General features: G+C 37.2%; 1 protein-coding gene across 2 annotated transcripts in view; it reads right to left on the bottom strand.

Moving 5' to 3' along the window:
• Positions 1 to 1,476: 1,476 nt before the first annotated feature.
• LOC134672089 (diuretic hormone receptor) overlaps positions 1,477 to 21,894 on the bottom strand; it is a 31,878-nt gene continuing 11,460 nt past the window's right edge. The window contains exons 4-11 of one of the 2 annotated variants that reach the window (XM_063529997.1): positions 21,230 to 21,310; positions 18,721 to 18,800; positions 16,834 to 16,959; positions 15,132 to 15,320; positions 12,372 to 12,430; positions 11,471 to 11,578; positions 2,489 to 2,591; positions 1,477 to 1,708 (exon numbers count right to left, since the gene is read on the bottom strand). In XM_063529997.1, coding sequence (XP_063386067.1) covers positions 1,661 to 1,708; positions 2,489 to 2,591; positions 11,471 to 11,578; positions 12,372 to 12,430; positions 15,132 to 15,320; positions 16,834 to 16,959; positions 18,721 to 18,800; positions 21,230 to 21,310 — 794 coding nt within the window. In that variant the 3' untranslated portion in view covers positions 1,477 to 1,660. Of the gene's footprint in view, positions 1,709 to 2,488; positions 2,592 to 9,754; positions 9,910 to 11,470; positions 11,579 to 12,371; positions 12,431 to 15,131; positions 15,321 to 16,833; positions 16,960 to 18,720; positions 18,801 to 21,229; positions 21,311 to 21,894 lie in introns of those variants that run through there. The other variant, XM_063529998.1, reaches the window with a different exon arrangement.

The raw sequence follows: 21,894 nt of genomic DNA, 5'->3' as shown, positions 1-21,894 counted from the left end.
TTGAGGAACTGTGAGTTACAAGGTCATAGTGGTTAGCCAATTTTATTATAAACCAAAAACTGAGTCATGCATTTTGTTACAACAATTTGGGATTCGAATTATTAATTATCATACGATGAATGTTGTCTTCTTATTGTCCGTGTAAGTAGTCTATTTAACACACGCCGCTTAAGGAACCAAGAAGTAGGAATTATTATAAAATTGTTGGTAAACCAGGGGCCTGCCAAGAAGACAATCGTTGATAGAAAAAGCCAATCGAAACTTAAATAAGTAATGTATGAAAATAGTAACGTGACTTTTCCTAGCATCTGACATCCCGATATATTTTGACTATAGTTCGTTTTTTTAGCATTAGAAAGAACTTGCAAGAAGGTAAGCGATCTTGACATGTCTTTTAATTGAAAAACGCTTTTTAAAAATCAATAACTATTACTTATGAAAGCAGAAGAATATAAATGATTGTATTAGATTCATAATTGTTACATATTTGCCGTAACTTATTTTTAAAATGTGTTTTTCAATTAAAAGACCCATCAAGATTGTTTACCTTATTTCTAATGCTAAAAAAACGAACTATAGGCCCCCCAGGTCGGAAGGTATTTACTATCCTTTACACATTTGTAAAACCTCCCGGACTACTCGGGTCGACAACCAACAACGTCAAAGCACTGCTCTAAAATAATCTACTTTATAGGAGTGCTATTTTGGACATTGGTAACTAACAAATGTTTTTATAAACTTTAGATACACGGTACATTTAAAGTTGTACCAATGACTGGTACAGTCACCTGCAATAATATACTACACAACGAAGGCCGCAAAAATATCTGACACGATCTTATTTGTTGAGCCGTAAGAACGAGTGACATATTTTTTTGGCCTTCGAACAGTAACGTATTATTGCAGGTGACTGTACTCACAATCATTTTAGAAACGTTTACACAGTCCAACAGAGATTCGTAGACACGGCACATAGAAAGTTTGAGATTTGAAGGCGAGAGAGACAGACGGCCGACGCGTCTCTTTCCATTCCTTTCACACCTGGGACTGGCCCTACCGGGGTCACATGAATGGGTCCATAACTGAGGGTCTACCGCGAATCACGTTCGACGTGTTGGCTCTCTGTCGCACTTGTAAATTCATACGTAAGTGTGACAGGGAGGTTCGCGGTAGGCCCTCTGAACAGAGATCGTAGGCACGTGGAAAGAAACAGTTGAAGCCGAGAGCGAGAAATGCGACGCGTTCTTCTAGTCTGTTTCACACCGAGCATTGTACAGTCAGCAGTAGAACTTGCTAAGCGGGCGAGGTGTTCAAAATGAACTGGACGCGACTTTATTGTTAAGAGAATATGAGCGTGTCAAGGTAATTTTGAACATCTCGCCCGCTTAGCAACTTCTGCTGTTGACTGTACCGTTCTGTGCCAACTGTGGTGGTGGGGGAAATAAGTGACGCCACGACTACTATTTGGCAGTTGCCAACCGTCATATAAACAATATGTTCCACACTAGCGTGCCACAGTCATGCACGAAGCGAATAATCACTGAACAGAGATAGTAGGCACGTCGAAAGGGCAGTTGAAGAGAGCGAGAGAGGCGGGCGAGGCAGGTGCGTCTTCCTCGGGCAGAGTGCGTAGTCGCGGGGGCCCCCCTCGCCTCTCCCCTCACACCGGGGACTGGTCGCCGCTCGCGCTGCCGCTGCCCATGTACTCCTGCGCACAAACATAGAGATTAACCATTTCGCTGCCATTGACTTAACATGAAGTCCGAACTTTTCGTGCCCTATACGCCACGACTTGATATCAAGTCGTAGTTTTGGCCAGGTTTGTATACGAGCAATTTTTGACATGGCGCTGATGACACTTTATTACTTGATTGACGTGGCGGCGAAAAGGTTAAAAAGACAGTCTAGTTATTTTGAGCTTTCCGATTATTTATACATTTATAGTGTTTAAAGTGCTCGGGGTGGGGCAAGTATAAGATGGTGGATGGATGGATGGGCAGCTGTGAAGAGCTGGCGGCACGGCGGTCTACACCTTGCGGTATACAGGGCACAAATCCTATGTGGTCGAGATCCTCAGCAATAAGGGAACGAGAAAGAAGAAGATAGTGTTTAAGAGACAGTTCAAGTTTTGATATTATGACTATAGAAAAATCGTTCTTATGACATTTCAAACAAAGTACCTAACTAATTTGACTAGCCAGAGGGCCTACCACGAACCTACCTTATTCCAATATTACTTGCAATACCCCCGTAGACCCGGCAATGGACCAGGGTATGTCCTTAAACTGCGTCCATGACCACCAGTGGACGGGCAGCAGCGTCCTTCAAATTCGGTGTACTCGAATGCGATCGCCAACCCGCCTGCCAAGCGTGGCGATTATGGCATTCACCCCCCATCCGGCACGTATGGAGATCCAAGGGGTAGGCGTTTAATGAATGGAATTCATTCATAAAGCGGGTATGAACTTTTGCAGCTGGGTGTACTTACGACATGTAAATGGTGGGGAGCCAGCGAGTGCCGCGGCACCAGTAGTGTGGTGGTTGTGGTTTCAGAAGCGGCCGACTCTCGCTTCGACGGGTGGCTGTATAACCTGTGTCAATCTCTTTCATTAATTCGTTACAACTACCTAATTATTAATCTTAACTATTACGCTGCGTCTTGCGTAAGCGAACAACTCGCGAACGCGACGCGGCGCGGCGCGGCGGGCCCAAGGCGTTCGCGTTCGCAACGAGATCAACGTCGGACACTTCTAAAGGTATCAAAGGATTGATTCACCCCGCGCCGCATCGCTTCGCTTCGCGTTTGCGTGCTGTTCGTCTACGTAGTACGCTGCGTTACTTACCGCAATACCAACTGGCGACTGAGATCGTAATGCTATCTCCTTTGACCTTGCTAAGACCAACCAAGAGAAAAAGTGATGGCATTATGGCCTGAGTCGCCACTTAGTTTTGTGGCAAGTATACAAACACCTCTATGTTCTATGTCACAATAACTCCACTACGTTAGCTACTCCTTTTTCACTATTACTACCTACTGTCCTGAGACTACAATGGAAAATGCAGTTATTACTGCATTTCGGTGGACTTTGTGAGAAGTGAGAACGCTTGCAAACAGCTAAATCTGATTAAAGAGCTCTGTACCTATATCGTTACCTTATATGCCATAGCAGTATAATTTTAGTATTAAACCTAATGATATACCCAAAGGGTCTGACAAGCGAAATTTCAAACATACCTAAATAACTTTTCAGAGTAGTTGAGATGGTAAAAAACGCGCGTGCTCGCCATATCTTCCGTCGCAAGTTTCGCGCGGCGCGCCATATCTTTTATTTCCTTTTAATTTCCTGGCTTTGCCTTTTTAGTGAGTCTCCTTTTGAGTAAAGGGATGGTGACGAACACCCAAGCGCTTTTTTACTAGTTAACTAGTTAAGTTAGTTAAATAGGGTATTATACTGTATTTAAAATAAATTATTTTATACCATGCATTAAATAAATTTGACTAGTAGGAAAATACCGTATTTTGCGTTTGAATATAATAATTATAATAACACCCGTTTATGTGACAGCTCAGTGAATGTGTCAAACTGTCAATGGCTGCATAACGCAACTAAATAACAATGACTTGTTGGAGCATTCGCAATTTTAATGAATTACCTACCTACTCGTAAATATTGAAAACTAAAATAAAGTTTTTTTTATAAAACAACACTCATTATAGTAATAATCCCTCAGATTAATTTGTCTACACAGTCAATGTAAATTCAACATTTTAATTGAATCTACATATTATATTTATTATTCTATAATATATTAGCAAAGTATTCATACAAGCAAATTGAAATAAGCCTCTTTCATGCAAACGATTTCATTATGAAATTATAATTCACTTTCTAAATAAATACAAATCTAAGCGAATCTACAAAATAGAATAACAAATATACTCGTCTGTTCTAGTTAGAAATACCGGGTGTGGCCTGTAACATGAGCAAATATTTAAAACATAGATTGTACTCCTCAAACGGTGACACTTTTGTTCAACAACTTTTACAACAAAATAAATATTATCTTCAATGGACGCCATCGGCACGCCATATCATTGTGATTGACGTTGCTTGTCACGCCTTAAACATAACAGAATTCGCAATACATTGCGTCTTAGAATAAACTTTAAAGTATATTAAAAATTAAACCACAAGTTATTTTTAAAAGTTGCTGAACAAATGTTGGTCATGAGGAGTACAGCCTACAGTTTAATTTTTTGCTCATATTACAGGCCACACCCGGTATAAATTAAATCCTATTCAACTCAAATAGGAAGCCTTTAGGTGCAATTGAAATTGATACAAGCGAGGTTGATTGCGGAGCAGCTCTGGGGCACTTGGCCCTGTAATTTAATACTTTATACAAATTAATTATAATAGACGTACACAGTTGAACTATATACAGGGTGATTCAGGAGACGTGAGCAGGACTAACACTGCGCATATCGTAAATTATAAGCAACTGTTTCGTATCAGTATTAGTGAGGTTAACGTTAATTTTCTAGTCGTGTTGAAAAAAAAGTTATTAATTTATTTACGACATGCACCCTACAGTTAAAATACTAAACTACCGATATTCTGTGTCAAATTGAATGTCATCACGGTCTGGTTACTTTTGAAAACTCGTATTTCACTCAAGTTTGACAGTTTATTTTCTTCGTAATCATAATGCTGTTATTACGGTTACAGAGGTTTTATGTTTATTAATTAGGTCTTGTAGGGTGACCACGATTGTAGAGAATTAAATTTGCCCTCGCCAAAAAGTTAAAAAATAGGAAAAAGTGTGGTTGTTTCACCTAAATACGAACGGTGATCGATCAATTATCAGTTACTGAGTGTGCAGGATTAGTCCTGCTCACGTCTTATGAATCACCCTGTATAAATCATGGAGTTGAATTTACAACTGAATGAGGTAGCGCTGTGAGTGAGCGACACTCCTCCTTTCAGGCATTCTCGGCTCGTACGTTGACATAACTTGACGTCCCTTTCCGTGTACGACCACAGATAAGATGATGACTTGAATTTTGACAACCCTAAATAGACGAAAGCCCTTGTAATACGTTAGACAGGGGCAGCTTGATTCGCCCCTGAATCGCTGTCAAACTTCGGTTTTGTAGGAAGTGTCCTTTCTGTACCGTTGTACCTACTATTATGGGGGTCCCTTTGTTTCCCATAAAGTTTTAAGTCATAATGTAACGTTTGTCATATTATCGTTAGTCATAAAACTGAAACCGTTAACTTTTCAGGATTATCGTAAGGTTATTGTATAGATCGGTTAGGTTAGGTTAGGTTTGTTTTATGGCAATCCTGAAAAGTTACGCGTTTCTGAGAAAAACCAATTATGACTAATGAAAATTCGGACAAACAATACATTATGGCTTAAAACTATTTGGGAAACAATACATTATGGCTTAAAACTATTTGGGAAACAATACATTATGGCTTAAAACTATTTGGGAAACAATAGAGACCCACTATTATGAGGTAGAGGTACATTCATTATTTGCGTTTACTAACTTGATTTGTTACCCAAGGGCCTCGGAACACACGCTCCGAGCATGTACATTCGACACAGAGGGCCTACCGCGAACCACGTTCGGCGTGTTGCCTCTCTGTCGCACTTGTAAATTCGTACGTAAGTGTGACAGGGAGACAACACGTCGAAAGTGGTTCGCGGTAAGCTCTCTGACGCTGATCGCCATTCATTTGTCTTAACACTTAACTCTTTGACCTAGAGATACGCATGGTTAGAACTAGCTGTTGCCCGCGACTTCGTCCGCGGAATCTTATCTTCAACATTTTACATCTTTAGTACCGTAAAATGGGGTGAGTTGGGTGAAATTTGACTTTCAAACCTCGATAAAATTTTATTTTTTACATGTGAAAACTGAATGGTGGTTCGGACGTTTGTATTTTAGTTTGTATTTTATTTTGGGTAGTTCCATTTCATAACTTTGACGATAAAGAGGAAAACCCACCTCACCCCGTAGTACCTCGTATTTGGGGTGAGAGGATTTTTCATACAAAGGTGATTTTGGAAGATTGTCCAATCGAAATTGTTTTTTTATTATGCGTATTACTATAGCCCCATTTTAAATTGGAATACATTATTTTTGTAGCAGGAGCCTTAAAATCCCTTCTCACCCCCCTCTCAAACCTTCTCTCCCCATTCATAACCCAACTCTCCCCGCGAAACCTACTCACCCCGTTTTACGGTACCTATAATTTTCATATCCAAGCAATGTTGAAATTAAGTAGGTACTTTTCTTTTTTAGCAAGTTGTATGAAGTTTTAAGTCAAGTGGATTTTGATGTTGGTTGCTGAAATTACTTTTCTTGTATTCTCATAATAGGTACCTACTCGTATGCCCTTATACAAAGATTCAAGTTCCGCACTCAAAAAATATCTGATCTCCATACAAACTTTCAACTCCTTTCTCACCACCTTGGGGGATGATTTTCATAAATGCTTGAATTAGTTTTCATGTTTTTTTAATTTAATACCCTTTTTTTGCAAAAAGTTCAAGTTCCTAGCTAAAAATTAAATTTACACCCCAAGACGAACTTTCAACCCCTATTTCACCCCCTTAGGGATTGAATTTCCAAAAACGTTGCAATTACTTTCTTTTTGTAATCGGCTATTATGTCTTTCTAAGAAGTTTCAAAGCATTTGTAATGGATTCAAACTTTGAACCCCATTTTAACCCTGTTAGGGGATGAATTTTACAAATCGCTGAAATCACTTTTATTGTCTTCTAATAATATCCCCAAATGCAAAGATTCAAATCCCGCGCTCGAAAAAATGTATGATATCCATACAAACTTTCAACCCCTTTTTCACCAGCTTACCCGGATGAATCAAAAACGCTGAAATTAGTTTTCTTGTATTTTAATTTAAAACGTTTTTACAAAGTTTCAAGATCCTTGCTTAAAATAAAATTTGCTCCCGCAGACGAACTTTCATCCCCTTTTTAACCCCCTTAAGGGTTGAAATTCCAAAAACGATGCATTTTTTTTGTAATCGGCTATCATGCCTTTCTAAGAAATTTCAAAACCATTTGTAATGGATTCAAACTTTCAACCTCTTTTTAACCCTGTTAGGGGATGAAATTTACAAAACGCTGAAATTACTTTTCCTGTCTTCTAATAATATCCCTAAATACAAAGATTCAAGTCCCACACTCGAAAAAATGTTTGATATCCATACAAATTTTCAACCCCTTTTTCACCACCTTAGGGGATGAATTTTCAAAAACGCTGAAATTAGTTTTCTTGTATATTAATAATATATCATTTAACTAAGTTTCAAATTCCTAACTCAAAATAAAACTTTAATCCCATACAAACTTTCATCCCCTTTTTAACCCTGTTAGGGGATGAATTTTACAAAACGCTGAAATTACTTTTATTGTCTTCTAATAATATCCCCAAATGCAAAGATTCAAGTCCCGCGCTCGAAAAAAAATTTGATATCCATACAAACTTTCAACCCCTTTCTCACCACCTTAAGGGATGAATTTTCTAAAACGCTGAAATTAGTTTTCTTGTATTTGAATTTGATACTTTTTTACAAAGTTTCAAGTTCCTAGCTTAAAATAAAATTTGCACCCGAAGACGAACTTTCATCCCCTTTTTAACCCCCTTAGGGGTTGAATTTCCAAAAACTTTGCAATCACTTTTTTTTGTAATCAGCTATTATGTCTTTTTAAGATGTTTCAAAGCATTTGTAATGGATTAAAATCTTCAACCCCCTTTTAACCCTGTTAGGGGATGAATTTAACAAAACGCTGAAATTACTTTTCCTGTCTTCTATTAGTATCCCTAAATACAAAGATTCAAGTCCACCACTTGAAATTTTTTTTGATATCCATACAAACTTTCAACCCCTTTTTCACCACCTTAGGGGATGAATTTTCAAAAACGCTGAAATTAGTTTTCTTGTATTTTAATAATATATCTTTTTACGAAGTTTCAAATTCCTAGCTTAAAAGAAAACTTTAACCCCATACATACTTTCATCCCATTTTTAACCCCCTTAGGGGTTGAATTTCTCAAAATCGCTTCTTATCTCTTGTACACTTTATAAATGCAACCTGATGTGCAAATTTCAACTTTCTGGCTTTTGTAGTTTCGGCTCTGCGTTGATGAATCAGTCAGTCAGTCAGTCAGTCAGTCAGTCAGGACACTTGCATTTATATATATAGATTTAATATTAACCTTCTTGCATTCCAATAAGGTTTCCGTTGATGGTGCGTTATATCAATATGTAATAGGCGAGGCGTTTAAAGGGTTAGCAATGGCAGACTGGCAGGCCAATTTGGCAGTCGATGTTTAGCGAGCTCGGTGCGGGCGTTTCGTGGCCGAGGTGTTAGTTTGACAGCAATAAAGGTACATACAGGCTGTTACTGACCATCGGGCTTTAAATCCAGGGCTCGATTCTACACGCTGAACTGAGCTACTTTTGTTATGGCACCAACCCCGAACTCCCGAATTTTTTTTTTACTTTTTCATACATTTTGGCTAATCAGATGTCGACGTTTTCTATGGAAAAGCCAAAAAAATTTCCCCTAGGTTGGTCCTATACTAAAAGTTTAGCGAGTAAAATCAAGCCCTAGAATTAAAGCCCCATGGCCAGACACATACTGTATAATCCAACTGTGTACGTTTACATAACTCTGTACTAATATCTATTGTTAATACTAGTCGTACTACGTGGCAATAAATGCTTACTTACCCTTTAATTGTTTTATTCTCTTTTAAGTCGATGGTTTGCAGCTCAATGCTGAATTGGCCAAAGTTTGCATGCAAGTTTAGTTTTAGTAATTATGACATATTAGTCGAATTAGCTTATTTTTAACACTCAGAATATTCTACATTGCGGAGTCATGCTCCAATAAGTAAAATATGGGCCATTCTACTTTTTGTTGATCATAAGATTTAACCCACACATATTTTTGGTTCAAATGCTTAATTCGCAATAATCGGTCATCCCTTCATTGACTAAATTAGATTATAAAAGGGATATTATAAGAGGCGTAATTTTTACTTCAAGTAGCTGTAATAAATGTCTAAGACTGATAATATCTATTAGGTATTTCAGTAGCCATAGTTCTTGATCTTTGTATAAAACCGCAGTTTTAATTTGGTGTTATTATATATTTCTGCTGCTTTTTAATGTACGAGTTATCAAATGAATTTCTTTTAAATGGTTTAAGTACTATTTTTTATTTATTTATTTAGAACACACAGTCACATAATACAAATGGATTTTTAGTACAAATGTAGTGTACTTAAGAAACAGAAACAAGAAACAGACCTGGAGGTTCATTAATGAGTAGGTATATAATGTTAACATACATAATAACCGCAGAAAGAAAAATAAAATTGAATTTATGAGCCATATCTACTAACGTCGTTCGTTCGTTAATTTTAAACGGAAACATAATTTTTTTAGGTTACACATACTATGTACAACAACTTTGGGAACAAATTAATCTAATTATTTTTATCAAACACCAATGGATGGCTTTTTCTTTATCTTTATTATATGAAACCGATTTCAGATTATAATTTATACTATGTAGTTCAATACATGCATAATTATATTTTTCACAAGTATTAAAATGTTAACAAAAAGTAGAATGACCCATCTCACATGCATTTTCCTTCGGGTTAAAGTGTCAAGCGATGCGAACGAGTGAATAAAAAAACCAGTAACACAAATTAGGTTACATTTATTATAAACAAAATAACGAAAAAGAGAATATGCTCGTCCAAATCCACATTATTGTTCCTCTGAAGTCTTCTTAAATGCAATAAGTCCTTGTTGGATCGTATCCAGGACCGCCAAGCTTCTTCATACCGTGAGCCTAGTGGGAACAGAAATTGTGCGTCAAATATGGATTTGGAAAGAAAAAACAAGCGAGGTTTGAAGCGGGTATGATAATGAAGCATGCTTACATAGACGATTACCTACTATTTTGTTTGATGCCAATTTGCGGTATTTTGAATTTGATTTGGTCTATCGTCTTCTTTCGAACTAAAGAGTCATTCTATGGAACATGTTAACTATGTAAACAGACCGCCATATTGAAATTGTCTCTGAATGATGAATTTAGTAGTGACTTTTGTTTACTTAGTTAGCAAGTTCCATAGAATGACACTTTCACGCGTATTCGGGAAACGAGATAATCACAAGATCTAGAGACGATATAGAGATCAACTAGATTTACATTAAATATCGACTAGATGTTACTTGGATATCTAAGTCATAACTTGTCGAAATCGTTCAAGAGGACCTCCAGAACCGCGGAAACGTCAAATTTGACATATCTATCTTACAAATATCTTTAAATTATCCATATCGTAACTTGTTGAGGTCTAGTAGAGATCTAATTCATTTCCCGAATAGAGCCGTTTATGTCGATAAGTATGGTCGTTGAAGGTTTGAATTTGTGACTAATAAATGTTTACACGATTACATCAGGTTTAGCCAAATTGAAAATATCGCAAATTTGTCTATCATAGGTGCATTGTGTTTTTTTTTTTAATATTAGAAGTTATAGTGATACGCTAATCAAAATTATGATCATCATGAGAGTTAGGTGGATACCTACATAAATTATTATACAGTAGTGTACATTTTATTATACTTGTTTATTATTACCAAAAATAAACACAGAAAATACTAATAATTAGCCTTTGTGCTAACACTCAATCAAGGAATGAATGAGCGCGATAATTAGTACATTCATTCTTTGACTCAGATTCAATCTCCAAACATTGTCACAAAAATAAGGCAAATTGTAGTAATTAATTGGAAGCTTAAATCTATAACAACAAACATCTTCTCTAAATATTTATCTTAGAAAGAAATAAAGCTAAATTAGGAGGAAAAAAGCTTATTCATTGAATAAGAAAACCGTTTCTAATTTAAATCAATAAAGCTAAGCTAATAGACAATTCTTTTGAAATCAGTATCTTATTCTCAGAAGTATAAATACCGTAAAGAAAGGTATATAAATGGAATTATTGCCTTTTTAATATTTGCATTGACTAAGTAAGCATGTTTTGCTTTTGTGTAAATATAATATACATCTTAGGTACATACGTTAACTTATGTTTACACCGTAAATTAACTTAGCATTGTATGTATAGCAATGATATTACTTTTTTTGTAAGAAATAATGAGTAAGTATGGCTGCTTGTGTAAAGCTGTTATGATACTTATGACCCCCAGAATTTATCATGACCCGAAGATGAGCCCTTTAACATGAAGAAGAACCCTTTAAGATATATTTTATTTATATGGCGACTCGGGCGTGTCGGACCGCGCCTGGTTAGAACATGATTTTTGGACTGATAGTTAATCTTAACTAAATGGAAACTAAAACATAGCTATCTCATGCTGAAGCCAGAACGCTCGCTCACCGTATGCTCTCGGTCCTGGATCTCGGAGACCAGTCCTTGGAGTAAGAGGCGCCTCTCCGCCTGCCTCCAGCTATCGCCCGTCCGGTCTTCCACCGTTCTACGTGATACCTGGACATAAAATTAAGTTGATAAACATACCCCCGTGTTTTGGGTGCGGGAATGTTTTCTAGCTAAACAATATGTAAAAATTGTCGTCTAGCCGTCAACTTCTGCGACGAATAGGCTGTTTCTGAGGCTAAGTTTCCTGTACCAAAATCAGCAAAACGGGATTCTTATGCCGTGGCGTAGCGTGAACTAATCTAGCCCTGGGCGAATTCGCATCTGCGAGGCCCTTTTCTTTCACTGTGCCCGAAGGGGACTCGCGCGACGACCCCCTTGGGGCGCGAGGTCGTGAGCGACGGCCCACTTCGCCCACGGCTAGCTACGCCACTGGTCTTATGTATGGGGTAACGTCGCTGTCTGTCTGTTCGTATGCTCCAGGAGGTCAATTCAATCTTGCATTCTGACATCAAAATCAAATAAACTTAAATCAAATATACCTATCTAATTGATGTCATTTAGCAGTGGCGTAGCTAGGCGTGGGTGAAGTGGGCCGTCACCCACGGCCTTGCGCGCCAAGGGGCCTCGCGCGAGGCCCCTTCGGTGGGGCACATAGAAAGTAAAGGGCCTCTCAGATGCGACTTCATGGCTAGATTATTCACGATACGCCACTGTCATTTAGTTATCATTCGCGCATGCATTTCGCTCGTTCTTGTCCATGCATGTATTGGCGGCATTGGCGCACGGGCGAGTGATAAGTGATAACATAAATGACATCATTTAGATATTTAAACTTCGATTTGGGGTCAAAATCTAAGTTTGAATTGGGCTCCTGGTTTTCGTTAACTGTTTTTTTACGTACCTAATAGCGTGCCGTACTTCTGTGTTCATGAAGCAATAAAACAATGCTACGGTGAAACCCTGGAAGAAACAATTTACAATTAATATTAAATATCTAGGAGACAGAGCTTTGTTCGAAAAACATATAAAGAATACACCTTGGAACCTTGATAGCACAAATCAAGAAATCAACAAGAAGGGCTTAGCGAGCACGTCTGGTGAACCCCCTTTGTTGTAATGTAGCCTCTTTTGATGGTACAATTGCTACCGATAATATGTTTCCCATTTACGCTTTCCGGAGCAACGAAATATAACTTTCTTTTGTAAAACTTTATAAAATCAGTCAGGTGTAAAAAACGTCGACATTTAATGTGAATTGGCACTTAAAGTAAAATAATGAATCAAAGTCGAATAAAATCAAAATCATATAAATGTTTCAAAACTCTGAAATTTAATAGTTATTGCAAATTCCAATCAGCAGTCCATAACTTTTACATTGAAAGGAATTTTCATAATTCCATCGAGGCTTTACCTCAAAAGTTTTACTGTGTTCTATTTGATAAAGGTTTTATGAACGTAAACTTTTTAAGCTGTAATTGGCAAATCTTCTTTAGAAAATTGGAAGAGCTTAGAAGAGGGTTGAGGCTTTAAAAGCTTTGTCCAGTTAATATGGCTGTACGTTGGTTGCACAAAAGAACTTCACTACATTTTCTGAAAATATTATAGTACCTAGCTATAATGTTTCAGTACAAATGAAATATCGAAATATGTTATTTTTAGGGTTCCGTACCTCAAAAGGAAAAAACGGAACCCTTATAGCATCACTCGTGCGTCTGTCTGTCTGTCCGTCTGTCACAGCCTATTTTCTCGGAAACTACTGGACCAATGAAGTTGAAATTTGGTACACATATGTAAATTAGTGACCCAAAGATGGACATATTTTTTTTTATAATTTTAAAATACATAGGTTCGAAGTTATTTAAGAAAATAACCGAAAAATGAGCCCCCCTTTATATCCGAAACTACAGGGTCTAAAATTTTGAAAACAATACACAAAATAGTTCTTTACATATAGATGACAGGAAAACCTAATGTGCAGTCAAGCGTGAGTCGGACTTATGTACGGAACCCTAGAAACGCGAGTCTGACTCGCACTTGGCCGGTTTTTTTGAAACATTTACGTATCTAGACTACTACTCGAATAACAATGTTTATGCATATAAGCTAGAAAATATAACATTGGTAACTCTCTTAGACTTTGACCAGTTGCCAAACTTTGCAAAAACTTGGCCGTAAGAATGCATACATATCCCAGCTCCATACTTGACGTAGCACTTGGTATGAAAAATTAGCGTGATTTGACTCTAACCGCCCAAAACTATCAAATCAAATGCAAATTTGTCTGAGAAGGTTTCAAAGTAAGATGGAATGGAAGGTCGTTTTTAGATCTCTAACATTCTAACAATATCTTATCTAACATTCTATAAGATAAGCGTTCTGGGTTTGACAAATTATGATATTGCACCTTTAGGGTTAGGGTTTCCAGCTTTCAAAGGGTTATACAGAGAGCAATGTCTGCCTGGCTAGATTGTTATTGCCACACAAAGGATGTTTTGAAACCAGTATTAGAAAATAAACAGAATTGTGGTAAGTCTGACCTCTATGGTGTGACTTACATGTCCTTTGCATTTTATTCAAAAACAGTTCTTAATCCAATGCAATAAGGCTTGGTTTCTGTTAGATAACCAGTTGAGAAAGCAAAGTTAGGTGAGTTTTTATTTACAACTAGCTTAGCAACATGATATGAGCGCGCCGGCGGGTTTATGTTAGCACAAAGTTTAAGCTTAGTGTTTTTGTTCAGGCTCTTTCGGGTTCTTCTTCAGATTTGTTTTGAGAGCTAAATAAACATAGTGAGATGTAGATTTAATTAACTCAAGTACTGTTATTTGGCTATTTCGTAGCCTTATTATACCTATCCCGTCTTAGTCTTCGAAATCAAAACAAAATGAATCCTACTTGTGGCGGCTGGGCACGGCCGTGCCCTGTAGGTACTGGAAAGATCTAACTTCGCCCATCAGTTTGCGTTTGCCTAAAGATCTCAAGACTATTTTCGATTTCAATGGACGAGCATAATGATTAAGTATGTGTACCTACAAATTGAGTAGAAACTTGAGCCGGGCATATAGCGTTCATAACAAAGAAATGAATATTCCATAAACCATTTTACAGAAAGATTACTAAAATAAGAATTGTCTGAAGTCCTTCAAGTGATCTCTACAAAAATTCGGGTCTCTGATAAGAACTCGAGTTTCGACTAACTAAAACATATGAGCTTGAATAACAGTTGAGCCTTAAAGAAGACGATTCACAGGACTCAAGTCTTAATCAACACTAGTCGCTACGGTGCCCACCCAGTAAGAGGGAAGTATAGCAAGTGATCGTCCGTACAAAAAGAGAAAAGATTTTTCCAGTTCTAAATATTTTCCATTCTCCATGATTCTTTTTTATGTTACTGACACAATTAAAAACTAGGTTTCTACATTTTTCTGTTTTTCAAACTTTGCCGTACAACATTTTTTTTTCAAGAAAACCGAAGCCTATAATCTTGGAATAAGTATATTACGCTGAAGCGATCGACATCAAAATCAAAGTTATATGTTAAGTTTAGTTAGTGGAAAGCCGTTGCTCCCGAAATGGAAATTGTCTGAAGTTACTTTTGTCAGAAGCTATACTGTATCCCTCCTAATTGCTCTGCTGGAAGACAACAAGATTTTCATGTTACCTGTGTGGAAAGCATTAGTGCCCTCGTGTACTCGAAGGCCGAAGCGAACCACGAGTCGTCACTGGGACCGCACAGCACCAGCAAGTTGGTGATCCCCAGCAGAGGTATCAGAACCAGCAAAGCCTTGGTCGCTTTCCTGTACTGCTCTGTTTCTAGAGTGTTTGCTGACCGCAGTTTCGTTATGAGAACCTGAGGAAAAAAATATAGGTACCTATGTTAGAGGGTTGTCTAATAGGGGCTAATATCGTCACAATGTTATGTTTGTAATTAATTATAACATGATATCACAACGCCTACAAGTTATCTGCTTTGCCCGAAAGTTGACTAGTAGAGAATGCCGTGTAGCTTTCAGTCCGCCTTTTGTACGTTTGAATTTTTACTGCACAATAAAGATTAAATAAATAAATAAATGTCTAAAAAGTCAGATCAAACTCTATATATAAGGTTTTCTCTTTGTGAGGCCGAGGGCTGGACGCAAGCAAAGGCAATTCATACATTGCGCTCGACCAAATAAATGAACGGCCATGATTTCATCACGATTGCCCTGCAACAACAGTTTCATCGAATGATTTTATTGTTTTATAGACTGTGCCCCTACCGATAGCCAACAGAATTTGGGGAAAATGGGAGAATTATTTATTTAATACACAGACACACAGACACACACACATACACATACACACACACACACACACACACACACACACACACACACACACACACACACACACACACACACATTTACATACACAGACAGTCGGAGCCGAGAAGGCCGCCTTTAAAACTACGAATGGACCCTTTCTTTTCCACCTGTACTCTCAACTATCACAACAAACCCCAACTGATAGCACCTGCCACTTTTCCGAGCGTAAGCTTTAAACTCTAAAAGTGAATTTGGGATCTCCTTATTACCTTACAAATTATTTATAGAGATCTACGGATCCCTGTCCTATTCAATTTTACTTAAAAACTAGATAGTATCTGGCTGCGGTGGATTTGTAAATAATAAATAAACTATACCGTTTCTAGTTAAGTTTTCGTTGCAAGGTTGAAACCCGGAAAGGTTCCATTACGGTTATATCAGATATTCCATGATTTTCGAATCACGTTTAAAGGTAGGACGGGTAGGTAGGTACAGTCAGCCAAGAAAGTGCTCTACCACTTTTCGACTCTATCATCTGAAGAGACCACTTTCTTGGCTGACCGTACCTAAATGAAATGTCAGTTAAGTAGATAGATCTTAAATATTTTCTGATCTATGTAAAGTGTGGTTTTCGCGATCATGTACAGACCTTTGCACCTATGTATTTGGCAGCATCAATGGAATCCATAACGTTGTGTTTAATATTTAATAAAAAAACATTTTAAAATGTATATCCGGTCCGCTAAATTGGCTTTTATAGTATTATACTTGAAAATGCACACATTTTTATTCAAGTTTGACTTTGTATACTCAACTGTATGTGTTTGTGTGCGATTTTGCAACGCTACTATTCATCATTTGAATACTTATACTACGTTGTACCTACAAGTAAAGTCAAACTTTAGTTTGGCCATTAGCGCATTGTATAGCTTAACCTGTGGAGCGCCTTAGACACGTGTGATACTAACTCAATTTGGGTCGTAGCGACTCAGTATCAGACGTTTGTTGTATGATGGTAGTTCGACGGATTAACTTAAGTTTCATACTTTTAATACGTACCCACATGATCCTGACTAGAAAGAAGAGGTTGAGCGCGAGCCCTATGAGCGAGGGCGCCTTGTGTATCCAGTCTACCTGGTGCTCGTGCATCCAGAGGCAGACCTTCGCCTCGCCTGGCATTGCCAGCTGAAACACATTTCAAATATTGAATTTCGTACATACTCGACTGCTACCATTGTGGTCCGGTGGGGGCAACAGATGGTATCTGCCTAAGGTTTACACGGCGGATCTGAAATATATAGGAAGATTCGCGGATCCGGATAATTGCATACATTTCGGATCCGGATTGCAAACCCTATATCTGCCCCATCCTTATGTATGTTATGTGTACCAGGGCTCGGAAACCGTTTTATTTTTTAAACCGTTTTCGTTCAGTCACCTGGGAACGAAAAGTATTTAAAGAACGAAGCATGGAAACGAAATAAAACAATGGTTTTGTTAATATATTAAAAGGTACTGGGTTCCGAGCTCTGGTGTGTACCTACTTTCTTGCACAATGTTAAACAAGACCGAAGTGATCCCATAAGTGTTCCGTAAACAAAGTTTTGTACGGAACACTAAAAATTGATCGTTATTTTTATTACGTGAACGTCATCCAACAATTCCACCATACACCTGGTGATCACAGGTGTGCGAGTCAAATCACGGCAAAAAGAAAGTCGTTCCTTGTAATTAAGTACCAAATTAGCGAGAGTAATGGCACATGCTATAATGTCGCTAGTACTTGCTTGTCACTAGTATTCATTGTTGGCAATTATAGGTACGTATATGTACTTAGGTACACACGAAAACACACAAACGTATACTTTATGTGAACTTATACACATAGTTAGCTATTTGTATAAGTTCACATAAAGTATAGTTACGTTCGTGTGTTTTCATTGTTCTGGGCCATATATTTTATTGCCTTTCTTTTTTGTAATAAAAAATGTCTATAACATGACATCGAGCGCTCGAGAAATACTCGTACAAGAAACGCGTCGATGTGTTAACGTGATATATATCAATAACATTTTCTTTTGACGTTTCTTGGGTTATTTTTTGCTAAGAAAATACTACGTGTTGTTCAATATTTACTTTATTTCAGCTTTGCGGAGGCTTTTTGTGTCACACTCAGATCGTTGTGGTTCGAAAGTGACATTTATAATTCACTTCGCTTACTTTTACTACTGATAGGATGTTTTCGAACATTAAATGTTTATTTATGACTATATTAGCTATATATTTAGCTTTTTAATATCTATTGATCTCTTTAAATTTTTATAAAACTATATTTTTCAAACGAAGCTCCGAAAAATGCAAATAAACCTACATGATTTTTCTCGATTATCAATACTTTAGAATACAAAACTAACGCGTGTTAGTACAAAGTAACAATTCATCCTTGTTAGCTTTTATTAGAAATTCGAAATCGAAACAAAAACACTTATTTGAATTTGAATTTAAATTTTTTTGACCTCTTTTGTTGGGAATTATTTTATTACCTAACAAGTCGCATAAGCGAATATACTAATGGGGATAGTTTGAATCTAGATCAACGCCGGCCGATGAGTAAATTATATCTTATCTCGGCATCGCACTAAGCTTCACTCTGGTTTAACTAGTCTGGGTTAACTAGAGTGAAGCTGAAGGGCTCATTTAGACAATGCGAGAACTCGCATGCGAGGTTCATTACATTGCGGGTTTTGATCGGTCGGTTGAATTGGACGTAACCAACAGTCCGCAATTTAATGTAACTAAAATCGCATGTGAGTTCGCGCGCCGTCTAAATTTAGTGCTTTAATGCTGTCATGAGAAAATCGCCCTCCAAAATGTCAACTCGACATCTTAACTACCGGCAAGATGGCGGCTCGTTATAGTGAAATAAGCGGTAAATTGATCAATTACCCCGTCGGAGCCGGTGGAAGGCACCACGGTGACGAGGCACCGCGATATCACCCATATCGTTAGGAACACCGCCGGCGCGCCTGCGAACATAACAGACAAATTCATTTTAAATCAAGCCTTTGAGGCCGATTCTGCAAGCTTAATACAGGAGCCTGCGAGATAGAATCCCTCTATACTTAAAAAGGGTAGTAAAGTCTATCTTGCGGGCGAGACACTTTCACGCTATTCCTGTGCTAAGCCTATATGCTTTATGAATGGAATGGAATTCCTTGCCGGCGTCTATATTTCCGTGTTCTTATAACCCGGCAACCTTCAAATCAAGAGTGAACAGGCACCTTCTGGGCGAGCTCGCTCCATCGTAGGCCACGTCTACGCCTCGGCTAGTCTGTGGCCATGAGTAAGCCCATTCATAATAATAAAAAAAAAAATTGATGGTTTTCTTTTTGTTTTGACACGACTTTGACAGTCAGCACCAATCAGGGTTAGCGGTTAGTTAGATGCTAACGTAATGTAATCATAATCAGGAGTCGTCTCATAAGCCATTTCGCTTGCATATTAAACATACATATTAAGAACGGGTCACTCACAGATTTTAAGTCGAAAAACGCTCATGACATCCTCGGTACAGAGTGAAACATGTCTAGAGTTTTCGACATAAAATACGTGAGTGACCCGTTCTTAACATAATTGTGATGCCATTTCGCTCGCGCTTATGGTTGAGCGTGAGATACCTGAAGGTGAAGGTCGTATCAAAATGAGAAGAAAACCATATCAAATTGTTAAAGCAGAATCTACTTCCAAGTTTTTATTACAGACACACAATTTAGAACCTTAAATACGAAACATAAAGTTCGAAATGAAATGACACGTGTTTATATTGCATTACAAATTGAAATTGAAAGTGATCGTGAAGGGAAACGCGTTAAATGTATATCAAAAGGTTTGTCTCGGTATATGAATGTTTAAATCATTTTATCGACGTTTCCAAATACATGGGCGGCTTTATGTAGGTACAGTCGGCTCTCGTTAATTCAAACCCGCGATAATTCGAACCTCTCTATAATTCGAAGTTATCACGAGTTCCCTAGAAAATCTCTTTATATTTCGAAAAAAATCCATACATTTTTGAGCACTTGTAAATTCGAACAAAAAAATCTTCGCCAAGTAACAAAACGACGCGTTAATTCGAACCCATAGGCATCAAACACTCGACAATTCGAAGTTATCAGATTGCAGAGGTATGTACCCTACATTCTGAGACAAGTTCAAGTTCATCTTATAGGATTGTCCTTGATCTTTGCACGAGCTTTTGTTATTGTAAAAGCATTTCAGGCACTAGGTATTTCTGATTTAAAAAAAGTTATTGATCAGTCTCAACAATGTGCTTTCAAATAAAACACACACTTGCAGACACTTCTTATTAGAGACTTCTTCTGAAAGACTAATAATTAATTCACATTATGTATGTGCATGTAAATATGTAGGTAAATCTCTAACCTTTTGATATACATAGTTAAAAAATTAGCAATTTATAAATCATAATTGATTATTACTCAGTACCTAATTCGAACTTTCATAATTTTCCGCTCAAAAATTTCGAACCATTTGATATTTCAAACTCTCGATAATTCGTAATATTTTAAAAGTCCCTTGAGTTTCGAATTAACGAGAGTCGACTGTATTACTGAAATGACAATTCACGTGTACCTACAGATTTATAAATAAAAGCTGACGCAAAATCTCCATTAAAAGGTTGACAGATTATTAGTAAGTACAAAGAAGTTCCACGTGATAGCTACGCAATACTACGTATACTTACGTATATGTTACGGGTAATGTTAGAAGGTAGATAAAATTTAAGTTTACCCGGGTATTTAAAACTAGTATTACCCAAGCCTTGAGGGTAAAGTCCGAAAATTTAAACAATATTAATCTGTATTCGGGGTTTACCCGTACACACCTAGGTCTACCCAACACTGGCTAGGTAATAGTGTAAAAGTTCATTTAATTTTCGGGCTTTACCCGGCTTGGGTAATAAATAATACCTACTCAGGTAAACTTAAGTTTACTTAAATTAAGTATACCTATATTACGGGTAATGCTAGAATATTGAGTAAACTTAGGTTTACCCGGGATTACTTAGTATACCCAAGCTTACCCAAACTTGTTACCCACTCACTTGTTGCTGTTGTTGTGTGTTGTTGTTGTTGTTGTTGTTGTTGTTGTTGTTGTTGTTGTTGTTGTTGTTGTTGTTGTTGTTGTTGTTGTTGTTGTTGTAGTTGTTGTTGTTGTTGTTATTATTGTTGTTGTGTTGTGTTGTTGTTGTGTTGTTGTTTGTTGTTGTCGTGTTTGTTTGTTAGGTTTACCTAAGCTTGTTGGGTAAAGTTCGAATATGAAATAAAAAATAATATGTGGTCGGCGTTTACCCGTACCCAATGCTTAGGTCTACCATGGGTCTACCCAACGCTGGCTGAGTATGGGGTTATTTCACATTAACTTTTAAACTTACCCCATCCAATAGTGGTGTAGACTTTTAACTTTATATTTTCCGCAGTAAACGTTTCCACGACTAGCATATACAGATATAGACCTAAAAACAAAAAGACAATATTATTGATAATATAATATATCATTAAACATTAAATAAATATGCTTCCAAAGAATATTGCCCTTCTCTCATAAATGTCATAATTATTATATTATGGTGTAGAGTTACCGATCATCTTAAAACTTCTCACAACGGTTATGACTTTGTGGATTTAAGAATAAAGAGTAAAAAGAGAAGAAATATAAATAAAATATATTTCTAAATCGTGTTTGTTAAACAATGTATCTAACAAGATTATAAATATCAAACACCGAGCCAGTGTTTTTATTAATATATTAATACATTCGGCAGTCCCTCGACAAATCATATAATTAACAACTTGTAAGAAAAGTTACCTACAAAGAAACGACTTCTGAAACATAATACCGAAGGTCGAAGCTAATGTGTTTATTTTTTACTCCAATTATTGTCAAAGCATTATATTTCAGTCTGTCAATCATTTTTTTAGCTACACCCTAGAGTAATTTGTTTTGATATTTTGTGTTCGATGTTTATTAGAAGAAAATAAATACAAACCAATTGCGTATTAGAGATCACGCAAAAATATTTCAATTTAATTTTTACTG

The sequence above is a fragment of the Cydia fagiglandana genome, chromosome 16 (genome assembly GCF_963556715.1).
Source record: "Cydia fagiglandana chromosome 16, ilCydFagi1.1, whole genome shotgun sequence".
Classification (NCBI taxonomy): Eukaryota; Metazoa; Arthropoda; class Insecta; order Lepidoptera; family Tortricidae; genus Cydia; species Cydia fagiglandana.
This window is presented reverse-complemented; position numbering and strand designations above follow the sequence as displayed.